Source organism: Vidua macroura, chromosome 2 (genome assembly GCF_024509145.1).
Source record: "Vidua macroura isolate BioBank_ID:100142 chromosome 2, ASM2450914v1, whole genome shotgun sequence".
Lineage (NCBI taxonomy): Eukaryota > Metazoa > Chordata > Aves > Passeriformes > Viduidae > Vidua > Vidua macroura.
Window position 1 is genome coordinate 112,930,363 of NC_071572.1, and position 26,877 is coordinate 112,957,239.

Here is a 26,877-nt window from a genome sequence, read left to right on the forward strand (position 1 = left end):
AACAGAAAAAGCCATACATCCATCTTACTTCCCTGTTGGTTTTAAAGCATAGCCATTTTCCCAGCAGGGGAAAACGTGCATTTACCAGCTCCAGATGTCATTGCATGTGCACTATTCATTCTATGGGATGTGACATGAATGGGACAAAGCACTTTAAAGCTGCCTTCAGAAGTACAAAGTTCCAAAAATCATACAGTACAATTAACTGCTCTGTGTGTTTAAAAAGTGTATCACATCTGTGCAGTTGCTTTGGATGTCAAAGGGTTTTTATCTCTCAAGCGTATTTTCCTATTAAACATCAATGATTTCTGTATTTAATGCTTTTGCTAAGGTTCCTAAACAAAACCTGAAAGGACTGTCACCTTTGAAGTTTTCTCCTTACAAGGGTGAACTGTAGTTGTGGTTTGTTTTGGTTTGTTTAAAAGCTCAGAAATACCTGGAGAGGACAAGAAAAATAATCTTAACATAGTGAAGGTGGTTGAATGAAGACCACAATTAAAAGTACAAAGTGCATTTATATGTCCCATTATTCTGTTGAAAGGAACTCAGTTCCAAGAGTCCTTTCTTATTAATATAAAAATTATTTTTCCCCCCTGCAAAATTAAAGTATCTCCCCAGGTAAACAATTAGTTTTGGCAGGAGTCTGTGGTTAAGCGTAAGCTTGTTTTTACTAGAAGAAAGAGCATGCAAAAATCAAAGTCTGAGCTCAGAGCAGTCAGTCCAACATATGTGATGGAATAGAATAAGTAAATCTACTCTAGCTGAAAGTATGTGCTGTAGTCAGATTTATTTTTCTGGCAAAGTCCTAAATTGAAAAATCAAAGTTCATAATGAGAGTTCCTGGCAGCATCTTAATTATAAGTCAAGAACAGAATGTTCTTCGTTAAATGAAGTGCATTTTGCTGTCATGTGTGTCTCCTTCCCTCCCTTCTTTCCACTAGAGGGAGGCACAGAAATACAAGCGACGGACACACACAAAAGCTCGAATAGAGCAGCACAGAATAGGGTAAAATACAATAGCTTCCCTATAGCCTGACAGAGGAGGTTCGTGTAGATCTCTCATTATTATGTTTAATCTGCCCTGCTGTGAGATGATTATAAAAGCTCAACTAGACTTTTTAAGCTATGTGTTAACCTTTCTTTATTGACCTGGTTATGAATTTTCATGGCAAGGAAAAATGAACACAACTGCTCAGGCTTGCATTTCAGTATTTGCTTTTCAGATTAAAAAAGGGGAATCTTGAGAATGTGATAAAATTACATTCGGTCATTCCTATCCTACTCTGAGTTTGTATGTCTGTAATTAGGCTGTTCTAATAACTTTAACCTAATTGCATAATTGGATGATAATTAGAGACCCTGATTACTTTGGTTTCCTATAGTTGGATAAATAGAGTGCCTTTCAGAGGATAAAAGAAATTCATTTCCAGCAGTACTGTAAGCTTTTTCAGACTCACCCCACCCCTGCCTTTCAGAAATAATTGTAAGATTTAGTTTGCAATGCAAACTAATCACTTACTACATTCTGTCGTGTGAACAATAAAACAGGTTTTGAATTTCAGCAGTTCTGCCTCTTCTCCCACCCTGAAATGTGGGTGATGCATTTAAATCCCTTTGTTTGTTTTCCTTAAAAATACCTCCATGTTTGACGTACAGGGACACAATGAGCAAACTGCACCTTAGCATCATTGCAGGCCTGGGACTAATTGCTCAGTACAGATTCAAGCAACGTGAGTGAAGGTTTTAGACAATGTTGTTTTTATTCTGTGAAAGGTATTGCCTCTGCTAGACCATCTGAGCTTCTTAACAGACCAGTACACACAACAATGATGTACCTTATAATCAGTTGCAGTTCATTACCAGAGCTTCAGACAACCTAGAGTAGATCAGATATGTATACAGTGCCTTTATACTCTGTTCCATCCTATCTGTGGGCCATCCCAGTATATAAAAGTCTCATCCCAATATGTAAATTCCTTTGCCTACAGCTGAAATGCTGCCACCTTTTGGCATTGACAAAGAAATGGTTAACTATTCATTTTAAATCAGATGGCAAATGTTTGTAAGAACAACATAGATTCAGAATTAAATTTAGTTGGGGGACTGGAGCAAATTTCATAACTCTTTCCTGCCAAGACATAAATCAAGTTATCTCTAAAATGGTTTACATAGCCAGGTTTTCTTCTTCATAAACCCAGAAGAGCATCCACGCTACTCCTCTTGGAATGATTTATGAGTTTTAAAATGCACAGAATCCTGGCATATGCGTAGAGGCATAAATGTGAGTTCCCACGTGTTTCCTCTGATTGAAGGGCACACAAACCAATTGTTCTGGTCCTCTTCTAGGAAGGAAATTGTTTTCTTTGCTCAACCTGCACAATTTACTAAGCTTCCCAAAGGTTGTTTTCTTCCTGGCTTGTGTGTGGCCACTCTGCATGCTGTCAGTGTACTCATACCCAGCTGTGGTTGTGGAGCTGACCTCAGAGAAAAGCGAGCTTTATGCCCAGTCCAACTAACCCATTTGCAATTAAACTCCACTAACTGTGCTCCAGCTTTTCAGCCTCTTCTTCCACACTTCTAATACTTTGTTTTGTGCTTAAAAAAATAAAAATCTCAATAAAGCTACTTCAGACCAAATAGTGTACTTGAAATATAAGTGCATTTTTTTTTTCAAAGGGCAGGACCTTCCAGCTTTAAAGCAAAGCATGAAAATATTATGGTGTTATTCATGGCCACAATCAAGAATGGATTGATTTTTTTTTAAACACCACTTTCCAAGTGTATGCTTACATAGCTATATAATATATACATATATATTAGGATAAGCAGAATGTCTGCTAGCAGAATAGCTAGCTAAAACTTGAGTTTAAAAAGCAATAACAGACGTAAAGAGATGATAATCTGCCTGTAAATCTCCTGGATGGCTTTCTGGCAGATGGGTAATGATAGTCAAGACTGCAGTTAATCATTACTTGAAATGGTTCAACTTCTTGTATGCTTTGAAATTTGTATCTATTGGGGAAAAATTTGGTTTGAACCTCAGAAGATGCTAACAGTTCAGATAAGAATATTTCTGCATCTATTTAAATGTGATGTATGTTTGCAAACATCTTCTCCTGAGTATTTTCTACAAATTTGGAAAAGTGAATTCATTGCATTTCTGCTTATTTGAACTTTCCTTCTTCGGTGTGAAATATGCAGAAAAACTTAAATCTGCTCCTAAAGAGAGCTTGGCCTTTACTTATTTATAAAACTTAAGAAAAAACTAGGAGTTAACATTCAGTGGAATGTGCTGCTCAGTGATAATGCTAAGAAGACAAAGCATCAGGGATTTCCTGGAAAGAGTTGCAAGGTTAAACTGACTGAGGTTTGACATTTCTTTATGATTATTGCTTTAGCATGAATCTTGGTAGCACTGAGAAAGCCTCTGTGAAACTGAAATCCCACACAGCAGTGGAGTCACTAGGAGAACACCAGAATGTGACAGGATTCCTTGCTTTGGAAGTGCCTATGTCAGTGAATCCCTTTTTTCTCTTTCTTTGTCCAGGGTGATGTTGGGCTCGCTATGGGCAAACTCTATGGAAATGACTTCAGCCAAACTACCATCTCTCGCTTTGAAGCCTTGAACCTCAGCTTTAAGAACATGTGCAAGTTAAAGCCACTTCTGGAAAAGTGGCTCAATGATGCAGGTGAATGAGTCTGTGTATTTCTTCACCAGCCTACCAAAATCAGTAGGATTCTGAAAAGCTGCTTCGTTTGTGCCCTTATGGTTTTATGAAGCTACCAGCCTTTGGAGCTGCCCATGGGACAAATGAAGGTGTAGAAATAGGGGTCCATAGTTCCCTTTCCATTTGCCTATATGCATCCAAAATAGTTCCAGTATGAACTTTCAGAAGTGTGTTCTCTAGACAGCTGAACAATTGCATGGGATGAGGTACAATATGTGTCGTGGTTTTCCTCCTTCGTGTATGTTAATGCATATAACTTCTAATCCTCTTCTAGCTTTCTTTTTCAGATGTGTAGTAGAGAGAGGGTTGCATGATTTGTTGTTTCAGTAGGCAGAGCTTATTGCATCCATCTCCTTCCATACCCCTGTGTGCATTCCTTTTATCTCTCTCCAAGGGTTCAGATAAAGAATATTTTTCCCTGTAGGAAGAGTCTTTTGTGGGTTAGGTTTTACTTTTTCCCTCCCATATTAATTTTTTTTTTGGGATACAAGTTATTCACTATCCCAGTGTTGGTAGTGTTGTGTGGGGTTTTTTTGTGGGTTTTTTTTTTTTTTTATTTCCCACCAGCAAAGGGAGCTTATGTAGTGGTGCTAGGTGTTAGGAGAGAAAGTGTTTGAGAGTGCTGTCAGCCAGTTTTTTCTTCTTAGTATGCAATTGTACATAGTATAAAACTGATGGATATGCTAAACAGATGGCAGGAATGGTGTGTGCCTTCCTATTTTTACCAAAGTAGAGGGAGCTTTATGCTGGCACCTACAGCATTCTCTGAAAATTTGAAAGTAATTTCATGCAGTGTTGAAAATTTGTCCTGCATTGAGAAGAGGAAGTGTCATTCTGTTGTGCTGACAGGGGTTATCATTAGGTGTTGTAGGTCTGTGATAGGAAACATAAATATCTCCACACTGAGCGCTCAAGTCCACAGGACAGCAGTCCCCAAACCTTCCAGCAACATTGGGTGGATCCAGTGCTGCAAGGAGTGTCATAGGGTTTTTTTTCCTGCTAGCCTGAAGAAATACTTGTCTCTGTAAAGTTGAAGACTGTGAACAGTGTCGGGGTTCTTCACATCCTGCAAGTGGGGAGCCATTGTCTTTGGCTCTGACTCAGTTTCATGAAAATCTTTGGGAGAAAGATTCAGGTGACTTTAGAGGCTACTGTTTTACTTTTAGGTAAAAGTAGGCAGGAGAAGCATACCGATGGTTCCAGAATATATTGCCATGGAACTCAGCTGGTTCTCACTGGAGTTTTCAGTATGAGGGAGGGTTTCCACATATTTACAGGTGCCATTACTATTTTTAAAAAACCCAGAAAAAACTTGCCTATTTGATTCTGAATCAGAATAATGGTGGGCATTGTGAACTTTGACACCTGCTTATCACCCACAAACCCCAGTGTAGTGAAGGAACTCCAGCCAAAATTAATGGTTTTGTTTAAATTTTCTGCTGAAAGTTGCCATTTGGTTAGATTGCTCTTCCTGCTGCAAAGTGGGGTTAAATTTCTCTTTTTGCTCCTCTGTGAAGCCAGAAAGACAGGATTAGGGGTTAAGAGCCCTGGTGAAGTTAAGGGGAAGCTGCTCACTGTGTGGAGTGGTTGGTAGCCCTGAGTATCTGCTAAGATGTCCAGACAGAAGAGACTGAACACTGTGGAGGTGATTATGAACTTCTCTTCCTCGAGTGTTTTGTAGAGTGGGTAAAAGAAATTTCAGGCTGCTCAGATTTTTTTCATAACTGCCTGTGACTTTCAGCTATGGCTCATGGATATCAAGTGTTCCTTTTTCCTTTAAACTGGGGCTTGCAGTGAGTCAGTAGGGAGTAGAATGAGATATGGGAGGCAAACTATGTAGAGGTATTATAAAAGGGATACTGTGGCAGCATACAGGAGCAGAGGGCATCCTCTGGGTTTATTTGTAGCTTTTGAGTTTTTGGGTATATGTTGTAATTTGTAAATAACAATGATTAATGCATGTGATCTTCATAAACCTCTATGTATTTGGAATAGATACAGAGCAGGTCTTAACATACCTTGCACAGGTGAAGAACACTTGCATTAGACTGCACTGCATTCAGATGAAATCTCCTGATTTGTATTACTTTCTTCTTTTTCAGAAAACCTCTCATCTGATTCAACTCTCTCCAGCCCAAGTGCCCTGAATTCTCCAGGGCAAGGGATCGAAGGCTTGAACCGTAGGAGGAAGAAACGCACCAGCATAGAGACCAACATACGTGTGGCCTTAGAGAAGAGTTTCCTGGAGGTCAGTGGTTCTGGTGCTGTGCTCAGCCTATGAAGAAATGGAGAAACTTCACTTAACAATTATATGTGTTAGAGTGAACCTGTTACTGTGCTATTTAGGAAAGTGCTAGTACTAAACAAGGGGAATACAAAAGCCGTGCCAAGAAACGTGCATCAACATCTGTTTCACTTTAAAAACAAACACAAACCCCCTCAGAAAAACTCACTGGTTCTTGCAGTTCACTGACTTTGTGATTTTGCATTCCAGTATACTCAGACATAGGTTTAAACATTACCCTTCATGAGGATGGATAAATGAGGCAATAGTCTAAGCACACATAATTTGAGGTTTTTAGGTGGAGGGCAGAAGCATCTACTGAGGTTTGTCTCTACAGAGCCACTGACCAGATTCTGGATCTAAATCACCAATTCAGATTTCAGCCTACTGCAGAAGAAGCTATGATGCAAAACTTCAGGAGGTAATTTCAGAGCTTTTCAAATACCATTTTCTTTTGTCAGAACCAAAAGCCTACCTCGGATGAGATCGCCATGATAGCTGACCAGCTAAACATGGAGAAGGAGGTGATCCGCGTTTGGTTCTGTAACCGGCGCCAGAAGGAGAAAAGGATCAACCCACCCAGCAGTGGTGGAACCAGCAGCTCGCCCATCAAAGCAATTTTCCCTTGTCCAACCTCACTGGTAAGAGTCAAGAATGGTGTTGACAAAGATCACTGGTGGAGGTGGTTCTGCTGTGCTCACTGTGGAAGCTACACATGCTGCACCTTCTTTGTACAGCAGATTTGTTCTCACATTTTTATGTTTTACTGGCATTTTGAGTGTTCCACCTGAATACTGTCTGAGATAGATAATGATGAAAAATCAGACACTAGTCAGGCCTTCAGTGAGAATGTTTTATTTAGTCAGCTCATGAACAAATATTCTGACTACCAAATTTGCACTTGGGGTTATTGCTTTGAACTTACTTCAGATAATACCTCCAGTTTATATCTGGACTTCCCTTCTTTTACCCAATTTTTTTTAATATAAAATAATAGTAATTTTTTAAAAGTTCTTAATAGCTCTCCCCACCACCTCTTATTTTAGCAGCTCTGGTCAGTAAATGAACAGCAGTAAAGTGTATCATGCACTGGAACAGGTTGCCCAGAGAGGCTGTGGAGTCTCCCCTCACTGGAGATACTCAGGAACCATCTGGACTCAATTCTGTGCCATGTGCTCTAGGACGGAACCTGCAGGGAGGTTGGACCAAAGGACCCACTTGATCCCTTCCAGTCTTACCCATCCTTTGATTCTGTATCATTTGGAGACTTAGGTCACACAAACCCAGTGATACCATTGTTGTAACTTCTAGTCAGAAATGTTTTATGTAAAAGAAAGGCATGGAACAGAAGAACAGTTTAGCTAATACTCATGTAATTAATTTCCCACACTTGTATTTACCTCAGGTAAACAAAAACTTCATGAAAATAAGAGTAACAAAACACATGCATCAAGGTTCCTTCAGCACCTTTGCTACCAATGTCCATGGAGGTCTGTTTTCATAAATAGAAACAGTAGCTATTAGATTTCATAGTAGCTATGCTAATAGGAATGTGGTGGAATTTTTGTAGCCTGTAGCTGTCCTTTTGTAGTATTTATTCCACCCTCATCACCGTAGTAGCTAATATCTTCCAGTACTTCATTAAACCATTAATTTTGGTGACATGTTATTCTCTCCCCTCATCCTTGTCTCAGGGTGTGTGCATGCAACCTTTTGTTTCAGGGGAAGGGCTGTGTTAAGTGTACTTAGTCTTTTTTATTATTATTGTTGGTTTGGTTTGGGTTTTTTTTTTTTTTTTTTTTTGCCCAGTTGCAAAGCAAGGTTGCATGCCTTGCTACCAAAGCAGAATATAGTGAGATTTATGATAGTATGTTTTAGTAACTGTGCAAGTTCCTTCAGACTGCAACTTAAAGGAGCTTTCCTAGGGAAATTTTCCTGTTGCTATAATCTGCCATTGTATAGAAGAAATTGAGGTGTTAACCACAGTCTCCCTTTCATCAGTGAAGTTTCACTAGTGTTTTCATTCATTCTAAGCTTCTCTTAAGACTGTGCTGCTGCTCAAATGGATGTTCCAGCCCTGCTGCCACCAGCCTTCACTGACTGTGTGCTTTGTTGATTCCTTGTGTCAGCTCTGGAGATTGTGCCCCTAGGATGCTTGGGCTTACTTTAGTAGTTTGACTGCAAATTAGCCATGTGAGGAACAATGATGAATTTTCAGTATGGTTAGATAACCAGTGTGACTTGCAGCCTGGCTGCGTGAGGGCGAGGGCTCTGCAGCAGGATTGGAGGGGAAGGCTCCTTTTGGGGGCAGCCTCCTTTTGCATTGGCTGGAGTCACTCACTGTAACCACGGGGGTGAGCTGTATTAATTCCAGGTCATTCTCTGCCCTGAAATAGGGATGGTGACCTTGGCCTTAACTGCTTGCTGGACAGATGACAGATGCGGTGGCTGGGCTGCATTAGTGGGAGGTGTACTGTGCATCCAGCTCCTCTTAATTTCATACACTATTTGAGATGGGCAGAAAGCTTTCAGATCTGTCCCAGTTGCCCCAGTCTTGTTTAAAATGCGTGAAGCATTTGACTCCCTCTAAGAGGCAGGAGAGATATTTCTTTGATAATAGACTTAAGGTAAGAGAGTGGAAAGGAGGAATGTTTAGCCTATATCCTTGGCTATGTTCTCTTGGGCAATTCTAAAGGATTCATTTCTCTCATTGATGTATAACAGCCTTCAAATGTTACTGTTGGACACCATTTCTTGTCCATAAAAAGTCCTTTCCTTATATTTCATTTTTCTTCATAAGCTAGTTTCTCCAGCCTTAAATCTTTGGTGTTTATCTGTAATGTCTTCAGTTTATTGTAGCTTTCTTGTAATAAGCCATCCACAATTGAAAACTCCATTTGTATGTTTTAAAATTCAGAGATCCTTCCTCTAGCACAAGGAAGCTTATCAAAGTAAAGTTTATAGTTTGGTTGAATAAAAGTGAAATGTTATGCTGCTCCTCCATATAAACACATTACTCTAAATACCTTTGTTAATGCTGGGACATTTACATAATTTTATCAGAAAAAGAGATTTGGAGCTGAAAAGATGTTTAAACAAGAAAAAAAAAAGAGTAGGAATAATATATTTTGTTACTCTTTCTGTAAGAGTGTCTCTATTAAAACAAGGTGCTGTCTTTGTGGGGTGGCAGAGAGGGCTAACTTGCAGTCTTGAGACAATATGGATAGGGTGTATCTGCTTGCAAATACTGAATTATTAGGAATAAAGATATTGCTGGTATTTAGAGAAGATGCTATGTTTGTTTCATTGAATGATAAAGTAACCAAATTGCAAAAAATAAATTAGTTTATATGCAGTATTTTCGCTGATAACTTCCTCAGCTGAGGGTGGAAAGAAAGAAATCCAGTCTAGTGTGTAACTGTCTTTGAGCAGCTGAGCAGTTTTACTCATTTTTGACCTCCAGGTGGCAACCACGCCAAGCCTTGTGACTAGCAGTGCAGCTACAACCCTGACTGTCAACCCCGTGCTCCCTCTGGCCAGTCCTGCTGTCACCAGTCTGTCAGTCACAGGTAAGGGCTGATCTCTGCTGCCACCACATCAACCCCTACCGTCTGTCCCTTTTGAATTCCTAAAAGAGTCATTCACTACTGGTCACTGGGATCCCAGGACATTCTTGTCATCGTTCCTTGTTGCTGCGCTAGGAAGCTTCAGTTTTTGTGACCACTGAGTTGTCTTTGCCAGGAATAAAATCACAGGTGGTGCTGAAACAAAATATACTGTACTTCATTGCTGGCTTCTGGAGCTCCTCAGCCTCCCGTTGCGAAGTGTCATTTCATTTTTTCATTTGAGCTCTTGGTGCTTCTTGGTACTACAGGAATGTGTCCTTGTGCCCCTTGCAGCTGGACATGCAGTTGGGATCAGGTGGGCAGGGGTTTCTGCTGTCTGGTATCTGTGTTTTGTACTGATCTGACCAGAACCATTCTTCCAGGCACAACAGAAACCACCTCCAACAACACGGCAACAGTGATTTCAACAGCACCTCCAGCTTCTTCAGCAGTGACATCACCCTCCACGAGCCCTTCCCCTTCTGCCTCAGCCTCCACTTCAGAGGCCTCCAGTGCCAGTGAGACCAGCACAACACAGACAACCTCCACTCCCTTGTCCTCCCCTCTCGGGACCAGCCAGGTGATGGTAACGGCATCAGGGTTGCAAACGGCGGCAGCGGCCGCGTTACAAGGAGCTGCACAGTTGCCTGCAAATGCAAGTCTTGCTGCCATGGCTGCTGCAGCAGGACTAAACCCAGGCTTGATGGCATCCTCGCAGTTTGCAGCTGGGTAAGGATCCGTTTTGCACACCCTTTTAGGTGAGGTGACAGAAGAGTGAAGGAAAATTCTTGGGATAAATTGCTTTTATGTATCGCTGTCATTTATCTCAGATTCTGAAGGTTTGCTCATATATGGCAATGGGCCATTCCCATCACAGTACACAAATACTGTGTTCATTTTAAAGGTGAAAAAGCTGTGTTGCAGTGATGTTGCAGAGCTTGACTTAAAAACTGCAACTTGCCACTGAACCATAGAATTGTAAAATGGAGAGATAGCCTTTTAATTGTAAAATGGAGAGATAGCCTAGACCTACTTCACACCTCTGTATTCATTTCTCCATCATGAGCAAGAAATTCTCAAAGATGCTATATGATGTATTGTTGAAATTACAGTTTTAGAAATGTTGCTCAGACAGATGTTTCTTTAATTTCTCTTGATTTACATATTTCTTAACTGCATTTGGGAGAGGATGATAGTTCTCTAACAATTAACAGTTTTCCCAAAATACTTTACAAGAATATTTTACGCCAACAATCTATGCAAGTCATGTATTTACTGTGCTTATACTTCAGGTGTGTCATGAATCCCTCATGGAGTTAAAAGTAAAATAATCCAAAACTAGCCCTTAATCTCTGGTCTTTCCTCCCTCCTTGCCCCTTTTTTAAAAATATGATGGTGTGCTTTTGAACAGTGACAACCTTTTCTTAAAGTAATGCTCTTTCTCTTTCCCACTTCTTTCATGATCTTGCTGCAGAGGTGCCTTACTCAGTCTCAATCCAGGGACATTAGGTGGTGCTCTCAGCCCGGCCCTGATGAGCAACAGTACACTGGCAACTATTCAAGGTCAGTAGTGTTCCTTTTAATGCATCTCTGTCACACAACTTCAGTTTATGTGCTCTGGTTTTGTCTACCAGAGAGCACTGACTCCTCAGCACTGGGCATAAATTGTGTAGGAGTAGAGGCTTTACAAAATTAAATGTGCAAATATATTTTGTGGGTCACAGAGATACGAGCAGGTACAACTTCAGATAGGGAATCAGAGCTGTGTATGATTTAAAGGAGTCATTTAAGATACTGAATATAATCTGGAATTTATTTTGTTGTCCTTGCCTCATTGGCCTGTATCTCTAGCAGGTTAGAGATTTGCTTTTTATAGCTCTTCTATAGTCTGCTTGAGCAGACTTGCACCATTCTGAGGTCTCTTGGAAGGGCAGTTCTGAGCAAGTCTTGATCCTGAATTGTTGTCTTCATATGTATTTGAAAAGAACCTGCAACAAGCATCCTGTCTCCTACAATCCTTATGTAGAACTTGAAATAGATAAATCCACATTCAGAAGGGTAAATATTTATTTGTTTTGGAAGTAGCACAAACCCAGAAGTTACCACTGGCTTCACCAGGAGTTGAGTCTGTAGTTTGCCACCCATAAAAACTGGGTGGTACAAGTGTCTAAAGAGCTAGGTAACCTGTGTGTCCAAATATCCTCTAAACTAGCTGAACAAATCTTATTTCTAAGTTGCAAGAAAGAACCATTTCATAAAGTGTCACAGATAAATTTAGGAGATCATAATCTAAAGCAGTCTGAACACTGTAGACTCGTGAGAGTAACTTGTAACAGTGGTTGGTTATATGTCAACATTTAAAATGTTATGCTCAAGGTTACATGACCTTCTCCATCTTGTGTTAGCTGTCATTGCACATGAACCCTCATCTCAACCCCTGCCAGTGCAAGTTGCCTGGATGCACAGGCTCTCTGTGGCAGAAAACATAGACCAGTATTGTGCTAAAAGAGCTGAAGAAAGGCACAGTGGAATTAGTTTAGCAGCAAATGAAAGATGTGTTTTAGTATCTGCGAGATCTTGTCTGATGGTTATTTGGGAAAAAAAACACCAAACCAGCCTATGATGAGACAGTTGCCCTCAGTGATTTAGAGAGCACTCATATCAGAAAAAGGCAAATGCAGAGACCCCTTGCTTTTAGGCACATTTTGCATTGTTGCTTACCACTAACGTTATCTCCTCCCTGCTCAACTTTCCCTATTTTTAGCTCTTGCATCCGGTGGCTCTCTTCCAATAACATCACTGGATGCAACTGGAAACTTGGTGTTTGCCAATGCTGGAGGTACCCCTAACATCGTCACTGCCCCTCTGTTCCTGAACCCTCAGAACCTTTCTCTGCTCACCAGCAACCCAGTTAGCTTGGTCTCTGCAGCTGCAGCCTCCGCAGGGGCCTCTGGACCAGTCGCCAGCCTTCACGCCACCTCCACCTCAGCCGAGTCCATCCAGAACTCTCTCCTCACAGTGGCCTCTGCCAGCGGGGCCACGTCCACCACCACTACTGCCTCCAAGGCACAGTGAGCCGGGCTGGGCTGTGCTCCAGCAGCCTGGGTCACTGTGCGCTGGGATCGGCTGCCAGCCCGGTCGATGAACTGAAAATGCCATGGGCATCCTCTCACCGTGTTGCTGGGGACAAGCGAGAGAGAGAGAAAGAGAGAGAGAGAGAGAGAGAAGGAAAAATATTTAAAAAAACGAAACAAAACAAAAAGAAAAAACACCAAAAAAAAAAAAAAGGAGAAAAAATAAAAAACAAAAGCAAAACAGGAAGGATTTAAAGCTGGGACAGACATTTGCCTAATTTTATAATAAACACTGTCTTTTCAGGATCGCTTCATGGATCGGAGAACTTTCTAACCAAAAATGTAAAAAAAAAAAAAAAAAAAAAACACAAAAAAACTAAAAACCGCAAAAACACAAAAAAAGTGAAAGGACTACTTATCATTTCCAGCAGTCACAATGACAAGTTAAGGTGGGTTATCAGTTCAAACATAGGAAGGGGATTTCTTGGTTTTTTTTGGTCTAAATATCTTTCTTTTTTAATTATCATTTTATAGGTCTGTTGTACAGGCCATTATGTCATACAAGGTGTTTATAATCGTATCAATCACGTTGGGGGTTCCTTTCTTAACTGGTACAATTTAGGCAGGCCTGTATTACTGGTGTATCTCTATTATTATTATTATGATTATTATTATTATTATTTTTATATATATAGTTTGGACGCATTTGTCTTTTGCTCCTGGATTATTTTCAGCGAGCTCCCACACCATGGGGGGAGGGTGGGGGGGGTGGAGAGGAAGAATGGAGCACAAATAGACTTTCTATCCTAATCTTCTGGAAATGTTCTGAACAGTTTCCTCATCCTTGAATTTGTCTAATGCCTACTTGTAGGGGTCAGAAGAATTTGTGTTCATCATTTGTGCAGGAAGCTCAGTGCAGTAGTGGAGATCATAGTGTGCAAACTTCCAGGCTGGTCTCTGCTTTGTAAGCAGAGGTAGGAATTTGCTCCAAACTGCCATTCTTCTCCTCTCAAATATTTATACAAAACAGCCAAATTCTGCTCTTAGCTTCTTGTGCTTGGTTCCTTTTACTTCAGAGAGCAGGATGTGACCTCCCGAGTGTGGATTGTGTGACAATACTGATGGCTCTTCTGTTCCAGTGATTTTGTTTTGCTGTGCAAAAGCACACACAAATATTTAAAAAACATCATGACCCAGGCTAATTGGCACAATGTAAAGCAGTATTTAGAATCCTAGATACCCTCTAGGTGAGTTGGTACCGGATTTCAGAAGGTCACATTCTCCCCATTCATAGCAATATTCCTTTTCCGATGCTTCCAACACTATTTAGAAGAGCTTCCTAGTTTAAAAAAAAAAAAAAAAAAAAAAAAAAAGTGCTTCTGGCTGCAAAAGACAGAAGCCAGGAATATGGGAACAGAAGGTGCCATTGTTAATGCCAACACAACAAAGCCACTCTGGGGCTTTGCACACCCCGGGCTGATCTCTCTGGTCTCTGAGCTGCGGGGCTGCTCGCGGGCAATCGGCGCCTCTGGCCAGCAGCCGGGGCTGGCCTGGCACTGGAACTCACTTTTTAAGGTTGATTCTGATCTGTGGAGCAAAGGATATTTTTGTGGATGAGGAAGGAGTAATGAACTGTACAGAAGTTAGATCCGTATATTCTTAAATATACAATCCAGTATCTGAACCAAAAAAGAAAAAAGATTTTTAAAGAGAGAAGACTGGATCACTGCAATGCAGTTCACGTTAAACTTTCCATTCCTGATGGATTTAAAGGTTTCTGCCATGTGTATAAAACTAAATTACTTTTAGCTAGTGAGGGTATTAGAAGAGTCTCTTTCCCACCCACCCCCTTTTCTTTTGTCACCAGAGTGTCCTAAAATAATGAGCTGATGCAGCTATGTTCGTTTTGTTGATGATTCAGGGGGATCCTGGAGCTTCTCATCCAAGATCCGCAAGGCAGCAACTTTAAACTCTACACATGCTTTGGTTTGCCTGAGCATGTGGGAGTTGTGTTTGCACTCAAGTGGCAGAACCCCTTATCTCTCCCCCCACTACCATGGTTTTGCTCTGTTCATCTCTAACTCTCCACCTTCCTGTTTTACTGATATTTAAACCAATTACCCCTGAAACTTCAAAACTAGTGAACTGCAAGCAGGGAAACTAACAAATGTCCGTCCACCTTTTCTTATGTGTTTTTGATTTTTTTATGTTTTATTTTTTTAAAACTAAGCTTGAACCAAAGTCAATTTCTAGCAAGCTGCTGTACTAATGGACTAGTTTGTGTAAGTGCAGTTCAGATGCAGAGAGGCGATAGATGCTACTGACAATTTCTTTTTCATTTGTCTTTTGTTTTTATTAATTTTATATAAAAGTTGCTGCTTGTTTTTAATCTTTTTTTTTTTTTTTTTGGTTGGTAATTTGTGTTATCCTTGGGGCAGACTCTTAACTTGACTTTGTTTTCTTTTTTTTGATATGTAAATAGAATGGCAATGTCAGAGGATTGTTAATCCATGAGGTCCCACCTTTATCCCCCCAGTAGGGATGAATCTCTGTATTTTTGATATGTCTCTACATCTTCAGGCTGTGCAGGAGACTTTTAGGGCTATGAATAATACTGCAAAAATGGCAGTGGCCCACAGTAAAAGCTTCAGAGCAGCAACAGGTACAGCTGGGTGAGCTTCAGGGAGGTAGGGAAAAAGTAGAAGAGAAATTGCTGGTACCCACTGTGCTGGTCTGGAGGCCACAGCACGGTCTATAGTTTCTACCAAAGGAATGCAAGTCCTTGGACTTGTTTTGAGTGAAGTAAGAGGATGGGGAAAACCGCAGCTGTAGCGTTTGTTCCTGACTCTGAAAGTCCCTGCTTACTTCCACGCCTGTGCAAAAGTACAATTTATCAGGAAGCTTTTTTTGTTAGTGGGGGGAGACCACCGGGCTCGTCTCCGATGGGTTCCCTCCTCCCCAAGGGTTTTGTGGCGGGGTGGGGGGCGTGGTCCTTGCAGATATCTAGGAAACACAAAGAAAGGTGGGCCTTAAATCAATGGAAAATCCTCTCTCCACAGTTCCAGGAGACTGTGCCATTAGCTGTCTGAATGAGTTTTCATGTCCCATTCTTGCTGGTTTGTGGTTGGGAGAGGGTCTTGTTGAGTACATATCTGGAACACTAATGCAGCTTGGATGGTTTATTTATTATAAAAATCTGCTTTTTTTCCTGACTACCTTTGCATTGGTCACATGGCTTTGGTGTGAGCACCTTATACCCCTGTCTTTACCTTCCTCTTCTCTACCCCATCACCCTATCTGGGGCCCAGATTCCAGGGAATTTCTTAGCGAGTTTTTTTCTGAGAGAAACTGGAAACTCAAGAGTAGCCACATATCCAAAAAACTTGGGTTTTTGGTTTGCAGAAACTGACATAATACCCAAACAGCACATACCCCATGGCATCCACTGCCAGTGTGCTCTGATTCATTGTCCCCTAAAACATCCCTGTGACTGACTGACTGTTGTTCCTGGAGCCTGCCTTTCATCCCTATCAGTGTTTTTCCTCATGGATGCTGGCTACCTCCAGTGTTTAGGTGAAAGACAGAAATCAGACTGGCAGTGGGTTTACATCTGCCAAGTTAGAGTGCATGTGCTCCTTCAGAGAATGAAAAGAATATGAGATCATGTACTAGAATTTAGCAGAAGTTCCTTTTTTAAATTATCATTGCGCTGGCAGCAGAAATTGATGCATCTGAAAAGAAACAATAACAATTAGGTACAGACCCAGTAAATATCATCACAGGAAGTTTGGTGGTGTGTTGGAAAAGGATAATAGCATCTCTTTTTCAGACTTCCATGTCTCTGTATTTAAAGGTGAGAGGGTTGCTTTTCATAGTTGCAAGCATGTCACAGTACCCAGGAAAGAAAAGATAAGGTGAAAAGCTCTCCCTGCAGACAGGGATAGTTCAAAAAGCGGAAGATTTCCAGGAACACAAACACAGATATGCCCAGAAGGTCAAAAACAATTTAGAGAATGGCTTCAGGAGTTGGTCTTGTAGCTTGGTGATGACATTTTTTCTGATCTTAAGAAAAACATGTTTTGCTTTAGCACACTTTGGCTTTAGCACACTTGGTCTCCTTAGAACCCACTCTCCACAGTCACCATGGAAGGATTCATGAACAGCCCAAAGAAAGTTCACACAGGTGTGGCTGCTTACAATTGTAACATCTTAGATTGCCTACAGACCATTTATTTTGTTTCTCAGACACTGTACGACACCTGTTAGTTGAAGTACATTTCTATCAGTCACTGTGAGGTAGTGTGGATGTAACATCTCTTAGAACTACGACCTGATGTTCAAATGCCACCTCTGTAAGCCTCACATGGGGTGCTTTGACACATTTCTGCAGTTGAGTTAGTGAAGGACACAAGAGAGTTAATTCCTTAACTCTGTGCACATTCCTGCAAAGCAGCATTCCTTAAAACAGGAATTCCCTCTTGTTTTGTTGTTGTTGCAAATGGAGCAGCACAACCATTACAGCTGGAGCCATACCACAGATACTAAACCAAAGCAACATCTAATTTACCTTAAATATTAATTCATATTTTCTTAGATAAAGAAATATATAAAAATACAAAATTATCTTAAAGGGACAGGTAGCTTCTCATGGTCATCAGAGTGTTCTAGGATGGATAAAATAATGCATGGTCCAAACTTTCAATGATACTTGGTTTTAAACTGGAAGTTTAAAATGTAGATGTTTTTATTGCCACATTAACTTTACAAAGAGTCACTATTCCCTATTCCTGTTCTGCCTGAAATGGTTAAATGCTGTTTCTCCACACCCTGTACCCCAGCAGGGCCTGTCTGTCCCTGTTGGATGTTGCCTAGGGTGGAGTATTACCAAAGGAATAAGCTGGCCTGCTGGCCCCCACTGCATTTATATTTGTCAGTTCTCACACAGCCAATTCAAATCCCTTCCCTATTTTTGCAACCAGTACATCTGCCCTCTCCCTCCCAAAGTACTATAGCAATATAGAATTCAATATACCTACCTTGCACAAGTTCTGCCCTTCTCACTCATTAAATCTCTTGTTGCTGCTTGTGAGTTTCTTTCTTCTTTCCAGAAAGGAGTCCCCTAAAATACTTTAAAGATATCCGACAGGGAAGATTTTGTCAAAAAGTTGTTGGCTGACAATTCAGAGTTTCTTAAGATGCTCGTATCTTTGTCTCCACGATGTGAGTGGTACCTCGTTCCCCCTGTGTCAGTGCAAGTAGTTTCAGTACTTTTGGAACGATGAAAAGCAATTCCTCTATTTGCATATCTTCACACATGGACACAGTAATGCACGGGAAAAAATTAGATTTTTTTCGACTTACCTATCTGCATTTGATCTGTCTGCCACTTCTCCCAGGATACTCCAAGTGGGGACATGCTCTGAATTTTTACCCCTGTTGGGATGCTGTTAGGAGAGCCTTAGGGAGATTGCACTGAAATTACAAATAGTTTAACTGTGGGAGAAAAGACATCTTTTACTCACGTAGACAAATAAGGTCAGCATGTGGAACGTATCAAGTACTTCTTTTCTGACCAAATTCCTGAACATGAGGCAGCTACAGAGCTTTGTCTTGGGGCTGCTTTTAGGTCCATCAGTGATGCCCTGCTAAGAACCGTCCATAACTGGAATAATCTGGGCCCCCTTTCTCCCTGCCTGTGTCCGTCCCTCTGCCTCTTTCCCTCCTTGCTCCTTCCCCGTCTTCCCTCAGCGAAAGGTAGCACCATACAGCTCTGAGAACAATACTTGTGGGTAGCAGCTGGCTTCTGGCACCTTCATAAAATACCTCAGCATAGCTTAGCATTGTCGCAGAACTGGTTTTAAACTGAAAAAATCAGAAGAGAAAAGCAAACTTTATAAATAGTGGAGATAATTCTAGCTGTAGAGTTTAGTTGAACTGATGGTTTATTATGATTGATAAACATGATTATGCTGTATGTATTTGAGATCCTGTTTATAGGTTACAACTTTATAGGGTCGGGTGGGGGTGGGTGGATGTTGGGGGCAGAGAAGGGGGTTTGACTGTGTTAGAAGGAAAATGTTTGCTCATAAATTTTTTTCCTTGTATCTGTCTTGCCAAAGGAAACATTTTGTCGCTCCTGGGTTTGGGATTGTTGTTTGGTTGGTTTATCTGTGGTCTAATCTGCAGCACAGCACGTGGTGGCATGCAGGTTACTGATGGGGTTGCTGTTCAGGGTCCTCTCGAGTGTGCGCACACTTCCCTCCCTCTTGGCCTTTCCTTGCCCCTCGCTGGGATCTGAAGATGAGGCAACAAATATCGAGGAGGCTCGGGGGAGAGATGGCTGTACTGGGCTAGGATCGACCTCGGGGCTGTAAATCCGTTTCAGTTGAGTTGAGTTGCTCCAGAGCTGAACTGGGTCCGCTGTGTTTAACTCCAGGGAGGGACAAGAATGGTTGTCGCATCTTAATCTATCTGGGAGAGCAAAAGTGAAACAGGTTCCTTTTATCCCCCTTGTCTTGTTACTGAATGTAGGGCTTGTAGTGCTTGATAATAGGTGGAAAACTTTTTAAACACTTCCTTTTCTAATAGCAATGCTAATCCTGTCTAGACCAAAAACTATGAAAGAAAAAACCAAACTGAGAGAGGTGAAAGCTAACCTACTCCTAACACCTGGCTGGTCTGCCTGAAAGGGTTGAAATACTGTGAGACGGCTGTGGGAGAGGAGCTTTGAGGTGTTGTTGGCGAGGGACCAGGTCGTTCTCCTGGCCGATGTCTCGGTGTTGTGGTGGCAGTAGCAGAAGAGCGAGTGGTTCTTGCCTTGGGAGGGTGTTGCAGCCAGCTCCGTGTGGGCTCCAAGGCTCCCTTCCCATTTCCCCTGAGGCTGCTGGAGCGGGGGAAGAGGGCAGGGTGTGCGTGGGTGGGTGTGTGTGCGAGTGCGTGTGAGCGCCAGCCGGCGCCGGCTGCGTGCGGGGAGCGAGAGCTGGGTTTCTAAAGGAGCTCGACTCCACTGGGGAGGGAGAATTCCCAGTGGCCTCGTAGGGAACCAAAGGCACTGATAAGTTGTCAGCTCTGCTGTTCTCAGAGCGGGTAAGAGGAAAAGCTGGGTGGGGGTTTTTTGAGCTTTGGGTCAGTGTCCCTTCCTCTAAGGACCTCATCTCTTGCGGGTACTCCCACCTTTTCTGCATGGAGTTGCATCGGCTCTGTGAAGACAAACGGTGTCTGGGGTTTGCCCAGCGCTGCAGGTCTTAGGCTGATGTTGGGATACAGTCAGGGAAAACTGTTTCTTTCCTTCAAATGTGGAAGCAGTGTAGTCCAAGGTCAGAGTCTGTTCAACAGCTTTTGCAGATGGTCTTTCTCTTAAGGGAGGGACCTTGAAGACTCCTTTCTTTGCTCCCCAAAGTAGCCTTGTACATGTTCATGTATCGTGCTATTGGGCTGAGCTGTTTTATCAGTGAACTTGGTGAGCTCTTGTGAAGAAAGGGAGGGAGGAAGGGGGAGAGCGGGTTGTCCAGCTACTCTTCCTCCGGACACCAATCGGGTTGCAGAACTTCACTGAAAGCTTTACTAATAGAATTGTTGTTCTGACATTATGTAAAAGTGGTATTAATATTGTGTGACTTTTCAAAGAGCTAGTTAGATTTATAGATAGGTAATAGGGATATTGAAGAAATGACTTCTCAAAGAAAAGAGCACTTGGAACAAAAGAAGTGGAAAACAAGGTGTGCTTTATGGAAAACAAATCTGAGGAAGGAAATGAAACAGCTTGTGGGAGGCGAGGGAAGATGATACCTTTGGCGTTCCTTAGTGCTGCTGAGGCTCAGCCCCAGAACTGGAACATACCCCCTCTGCCTTATTTCATCTCTCTACCAAACAGGACATTGTCAAGTAGCTCAGACCAAAATGCTGATCTGTCTTAAAACTGTGTCGGTCTGCTGGGGAATATTCTCCGGCAGAGCTTTACATAATACCGTAAGATACTTAATTTATCACGTTAGCTTCCCCTTCCCTCCCAAAATTGTCTTATCTGTCGTAGGCCCCACTTCAGGATTCACACTGCCTTTGAGGAATTCTGTGGCAGCAGCTACGGAAGCCCTATTCCCTGAATGTCATGGCTTCGTGTGCGTTCCAAGCCGGCACGTTGCGGTGCTATAAAACCCTGAAATTATTTAACAGTAGGAATCCTAAGACCTTAGGGAATGGCGTGCCAAGGGGCAACTCGTGGAGATCGCACAACCCCCTTGAGAAACGATTTAGGAACAAGAGCACCCGTGACAGTGTCCTGAGAACAAGGCAGTTGAGACAAAACCTTTAGTTCTTCCCCCATTCGCTCTCCACGCGTCGGCTTCTGCGACCCTGGCGCTCCCTGCGCCTGAGCGAGTCCGAGGGGAGAACGCAAAGAGAAAGACGCGGAGCTCAGGGCCGCTCCCCGCGAGCTCCCGGGAGCCGGGCTGCGCCTCCCCAAAGGGAAGGCAGCGCTGCGGGGCCGCCCGCGGGTGCCTCGGGGAGGGCTGGAGCAGCACTGGCCCCGTGTGCCCCCGTGTGCCCCGCAGGGCCCGGGCAGGAGCTCCTTCGTCCCCGCCAGTGCCGTTGTTCCATTTCCTTCCTCTGTGGTAGTATCTAAGGCTAGGTGTGAGTAGGTGTGGGGTGTTTATCCGCCACAGGTACAGGAGCTGTCGTATACCTCATTTCTAACTCGTAACTGAGTAACTTGCTTTAACTTTTCTCCAAACCCCACAGAGTTGCCAAGTCTGCCCTCCCTCCTTTGATTAACACTGAACTCTGGCCTATAGCACCCCGTGACCTGCAACCTGGGGAGTGACCCCCTAACGCCTCTGAATGTCGCTGCTTAAAAGCTACTGCAAAGTGAGGGCAAATTGCAATCTTATCTTATTTCCTTTGGTTACAAGGGGTCCTCTTGATTAGTCTGTGAATATTCACCCCCTCCCCTCCACTCTCCATGGAAAAGGGCCACCCACGCTGCCTTTTCCCACCCCAGAGCCACGCTGAGCTCCAGGACCTGGAGGCGCTCTCAGCCCAGTGCTGTGTACATGCTACTCACTTTTTAACATGACCAAAAAAAAAGAAAAAAAAAAAAACAAAAAAAAAAAGGAAAAAAAATAGAAATCTCCAAATACTTAATTTTCTTCTTTATTATTTGACAATCCTGTATCCCTTCCCCACTCCCCAACCTGGCCAGAAGCTGCATCCTTAACCCGGTCCATCTTTATTTGAATGTAGTTCCCCTACCCCCATGGGAAAGAGAAGCTTTGTCAGGTCACGGTGGCTGCTATAAGTCGGGAGGGGGCGGTTTCTTTGTTTTGTTTTGTTCTTTTAAAATTTCCAGCCAAAACCAAAGATTTCCTAATGATTGTATAAACTCAAAACAAACAAACAAACCAAAGACAAAGGGCGTCTTCAGCACCAAGCCCACCTGTGAGGCCGGCCTGGCCTGGGCTGGCTGGGCGAGGGTCGCTGCCGGCCTGGGGGCCAGCCCGGGGCTCCAGAACGCCCCGGGCAGCAAGTCCCGGCTCCAGGGTGAAATCTGGGGCACAGGCGCTGGGAAGGGAGGCCGGGGCTTCGCAGGTGGGTTGAGGAGCTGAAGACTTGGGTGCAGGATTGGCTGCTCTGCTGGGTGCTTTAACCCTCTGGGGGCTGGGTGATGTTGATTAATACACGCTGAGGTGCACTTCTGAGCTTCCCCCCCCTTCACTGCTTGGAAGAGGCTGTCCTGTTGTGAGAAATCCCTGAAAGAAGAAGAAGCAGCTTTTCATTTCTCCTCTAGTTCCTTTTTTCTAGATTTCTTTTTATTTTTGCAGCACCACTGTGCAACTATGCATTGTATTTCTCAACCTTTTATGCTAGGTAGATGCCTGTGACTTTTTAACTTTTGGGGGGGGATTGCAAATGGAGGAACTTTTTACATGGATCTTTTTAATCTCAGTTGATTGGGGGGTGTTTGGTTCTAGGGTCAGACAAGCTCTATCCCAAAGCAAAATCCAAATGTTAATATTATTAGCCTGATGCAGATACCAAAGATAATTTCTTTCCTGCAGAACCTTAGACTTGTGTATTAAGTACGATTACCCAGCACTTGCATTAGTCTAACCTCAGTAATTCCAAAGCTTAGATGTATATTTTGGTATATTTCTGGGATATTAAAAAATTGTCGTTTAAATTCTTGTTTGTTTCAGTGTAATGCTCTTAAAGTCATAGCATGGAGATAACTGAACTTGTCCTATTCTTAGTAGTTTGAAATAATAGTATTTTTGTATGTTTTGGGTGTGTCTATGTATGTATTAACATAACGGTTTTCACTGCCTAGGTGTTCATAAATAATAATAAAAACCAACTACAAAGGGTTTTTAAACTGTACATAATATTCCGTGAGGAATTTCCACCAGACCGCCAATTTGGATTGCATTTTCACTGATGGCCGCTCCCAACTGGGATTCTTTCTTTCTTTTTAAAGAGACAGCATGTTCTTTTGTTTTCCCCACTGACCTGAGGTTCTTTCTCAGTGCAAAGGGGGTTTCACTGTTTTTAAGGGGTGGGCCAAAGAAGGAAGTAGCTTAAATTTTGTTTTAAAAAAGTATTTACCGTGTTAGTTTGAAAACTACCCCTTTGTATTAAGAATTGGGAGTGGAAAACCAAGCCCTTTCTTCTAAATCTGATCATAACTTTCAAAGAAATGAGGATTTGTGAATGTCTCTAGTGTCTGGGCAGTCCCTTTCTGCTTTTTTTTTTTCTAAATAAGACAAGTTTTTGGTCCTAATGGTTTCACTGCTCTGTGCAACTGCCTGCTTACACTGGCTGGGAGGTTTTTTTTCTCTTGGCCTTCCTCATACACTGCATTTATACACTTGAGGTCAGCAGAACACTTGAAATCAAGGGCCATTATGGGAGTACCCTACCCAAACGCAACCCAAGCTTTTCTTGAGACTGAAATGTGAGAGTCCCACACATTTCAAAACCTTGCTGATCACACTAAGGGTGAGGAGGAAGGCGAAATGCTGTCTCTTTAAAGATGTCCTTTATTATTATTATATTATTATTATTATTTTCCCAGTGGTTGCCTACAGATAGCTGTAGGCATTGAGAGATTGTGTAGATTACAGTAAATCAGAATGAAAAGGTAGATTTTGTGTAGATGCATTTGTCTGCTGTAATTTTTTATATATATTAAACTTACTGTAATTGTACAGTTCATTTCTGTTGTAAACATCATTAAACCATTTTCCAAGTGTTTTAACATGTATGCACTTGTTTGTAGTTTTTAAATGTGTCCCCTTGCATCAAACTGGACAGAAGATTGATCTGTGATGCCCTTTGTCTTGTCAGACTGGAGGAAAGCCCGGGTTTTATGCACTCTGCTTGAAGCTTTTGTTCTAATTCTCTATTTATCAGCTCCTCTCCTAAAAGCAGAAACAGCTTCAATCGCTTCCTGAAGGCAGAGAGGAGACTCAGCTCAGCCCCACAGTGAGTGGCCCCAAAACCAGCATTGGATGCTTTTTGGAATCAAGGTATCCATTGATATATAAAGAGCATAAAGGTGATTTCCCCCCCGCCCCCCAAAGGATTTCATTCCTATTGTTCGGTGGTTGGTATTTCACACTGCCAAAGCTTGTGACTTTACATCTTGCAGATCTAGTTATGGTGATTTAAAAAGAGAAAGCTGTTTTCAGCACTCTTTGTTCTTGCATCGAGTGCTTTGCAGCATAACTTTACTGTAATTTTCAGCTCAGCTGTCTCAGTTATCACCCAGTTCTCTCAATTTTTCTTGTCACTGCAGAACAGTAAATGATCTAGGAGGATTTTTTTTTTTTGCAAGAAGCATTCATTACCATGTCTCAGTTTCCTTTTTTTTTTTTGCTTTAATTTATTGCAAATATTCTTTAAAAGCTACAAGCACCTACTGCAGTTACAGTTTTACTGCTTAAAGAAGTAAAACTGCCTTGGAACTTGCATAGCACCCATTTCAGCAAGTTTTTCTGCTGAAAACCCACCCAGTCCCTGGAAAGAAGACATAACCTCATTTGGCCAGCACCCAGAGCAGCAGCTCTTGTTCCCACAGCCTTGCTTTAGCTCTGCTTCTTCTGTGATGACTGGTGAGATGGCTTGGTCAGCTCCTGGGTCGAGGTGAAGCACCCCTGATGTTGCTGGGCTGGATTTGTCCATGCTGAATTCCTCCAGGCTTCCTTGTGGAGCCTTGCGAGGCACGGGCAAAACTGAGGCTGCAGCAGCAGGAGGTGAGTGTCCTTTGGTACCTGGGTTTGGGGCATTTTCCCAACAGCCCATCCCAGCTTCTGGGACGTGTGTAGGAGCTTCTGCTGGAATCCTGTCCTCCTCAGCTTCCCTGGGAGATGGTGCTGCTGGGTGCAGGCTGGTTCTGACGGGCTGAATGCCTCAGGTAAGGAGCTCGTGCCATTCCCACTGCTGCTCCCTACACACACACGGGACTGTGGCACTATTTTATTAATTCATCAAAAACACATGACATTACTGAGCTGGTACCTCCTTGGAATGATACCTGCACCTTTTAGAGGCAGCCTCATGAGAGAGTGGTTTGGAAACTGCCTTTATGTTGGCTTTTGTACAGTTTGTTGTCTGGAAGTGATAATAGGGGAACCCATCTCCTTGTTTTCTTTGTTTTTCTGCCTTCAGAGAAGTCTCTCACTCAGCTTACCTGGCTCATATTTATGGATGAGTGGCTGTGCCATTTGCTTGATCTTTTTTTGGATATTGGTGCTCATTTTCTTCCTACTGGAAAATTGGCATTCAGCCTCTCTGCTTCACTACTGTAACATCATGTCACTCTTTATAATTAAAGAAAAAAGTTGCCCTCCATTGAAGCAGTTTTTTAAAGGCAAATTTAAAGCAAAAAGGGTGAAATAGTCTTAAGATAAATACTGCAGGAAGTAAATACAACCCTATCTTTGCAAATTGTTTAAATGCAATAAAGCCTTAATTCCATGTCTTAGTATTCTGGAAGACAAAGAAGAGCTATGGAAATAGCTGTGTTTGTTAGAAGGTGTGGTCTAGTCCCCACAACACAAACCTGACCAAAAAAAAATCAGCCTAACACCCACAATAATTGGAAACAACTTTACAGATATGTACATTCTAATAGCAGAAGCAGTTACATGATTCAGGAGGGGAGAGAGAGAAGGAAAAGGCCAGGTCCAAATTCTGTGCACCAACCCCAGGAGGTTCTTGCACACAGAAAACACATAGTGCTTGTGTTGGATGAAAAAGACTTTCCCCCCTCTCCTCCCCAAAGCAGGTGGGCATCTCTCACTCTTGCCCATCCCCTCTGAGGCTCCCACTTAGCGGGGAGGCAAAGGCTGCATTTGGAGAGCATCATAAGTGTCCTTGGTTGCCGCACTGAGCCCCTGAAAAAGAGAAAACCAGAGAAAGAGGTGAGGGATGAGTGTGAGTGCTTACTTCCTCCTGGCTGACTGGCAGCAGCAGGATGGCAGGGGCTCAGTCAGGAGCATAAGTCTGACTTTTTTTTTCCCCCTACAGAGGTTTTTACTCCTGAGTGATTCTTTAGTCTTTGTGTGTTGCAAATAGCTATTACTTACCTGAAGGCAAGGTACATCCTGAATAATGGTTATGAAAACATGACTATAGCAAATCATCCTAACTGGTTCTGCAGGTCTTTGGAGTGTACATTTTATTTGTGTATTATTAAGAGCTAACTGATGCTAGAATGAGCATCGATAATTAAATGAACAGACATCAAATAATGAACTTTGTTCTCTGGACTTCTTCTCTTCGATTCGGAAGGGAAATCAGGTGTAGCTCTGGGTAAGTAAGTTGGCAGTGAGACCTGAGGTGGTTTTGAATCCTGGGAAGCATCCCCTGACAGTGGTGTCCAGTCTTTTCCCTGACAGCCTGCTCAGGTAAGGCAGCTGTGCCCTGTGTTGTGGATCCCAGAGCAGGGGTAGCTGGAGCTTCCAAGAGTGAGGAGTTAGTGAGACACCTGGTGCCTGCTTGGGAAACTTCCAGCTGCCTTTCACTTCTCTGTGCCTCCCCAACAGTGCCATTGGATATCCAACCACTCAGGAGGATAGGTGAGGGCAGCAGCTGTGGGAGGTGGTGCCTACCTGGTAGAGACCTTCATTGCCTTTGCCTCGCCGCCTCTGCTGCTTTGGGAAAATAAAACAAGCAAAGACTGATTAATGGGT

At 42.6% G+C, this 26,877-nt stretch overlaps 2 protein-coding genes across 9 annotated transcripts in view; one reads left to right on the forward strand and one right to left on the reverse strand.

Moving 5' to 3' along the window:
- Window positions 1–24,211, forward strand: part of POU2F1 (POU class 2 homeobox 1) — a 113,469-nt gene extending 89,258 nt beyond the window's left edge. For 6 of the 8 annotated variants that reach the window (XM_053969857.1, XM_053969858.1, XM_053969861.1 and 3 more), the window contains 7 exons: window positions 3,548–3,689; window positions 5,831–5,976; window positions 6,474–6,653; window positions 9,476–9,581; window positions 10,001–10,346; window positions 11,092–11,180; window positions 12,382–12,872. In XM_053969857.1, the coding sequence (XP_053825832.1) occupies window positions 3,548–3,689; window positions 5,831–5,976; window positions 6,474–6,653; window positions 9,476–9,581; window positions 10,001–10,346; window positions 11,092–11,180; window positions 12,382–12,692 (1,320 nt within the window). In that variant the 3' untranslated portion in view covers window positions 12,693–12,872. Of the gene's footprint in view, window positions 1–3,547; window positions 3,690–5,830; window positions 5,977–6,473; window positions 6,654–9,475; window positions 9,582–10,000; window positions 10,347–11,091; window positions 11,181–12,381; window positions 12,873–12,995; window positions 13,141–13,562; window positions 18,692–24,094 lie in introns of those variants that run through there. The other 2 variants (XM_053969860.1, XM_053969859.1) reach the window with 2 other exon arrangements.
- Window positions 24,212–24,598: 387 nt separating this feature from the next.
- Window positions 24,599–26,877, reverse strand: part of CD247 (CD247 molecule) — a 47,366-nt gene continuing 45,087 nt past the window's right edge. The window contains exons 8-9 of the mRNA XM_053971187.1: window positions 26,797–26,838; window positions 24,599–26,079 (exon numbers count right to left, since the gene is read on the reverse strand). Coding sequence (XP_053827162.1) covers window positions 26,014–26,079; window positions 26,797–26,838 — 108 coding nt within the window. The 3' untranslated portion in view covers window positions 24,599–26,013. The remainder of the gene's footprint in view (window positions 26,080–26,796; window positions 26,839–26,877) is intronic.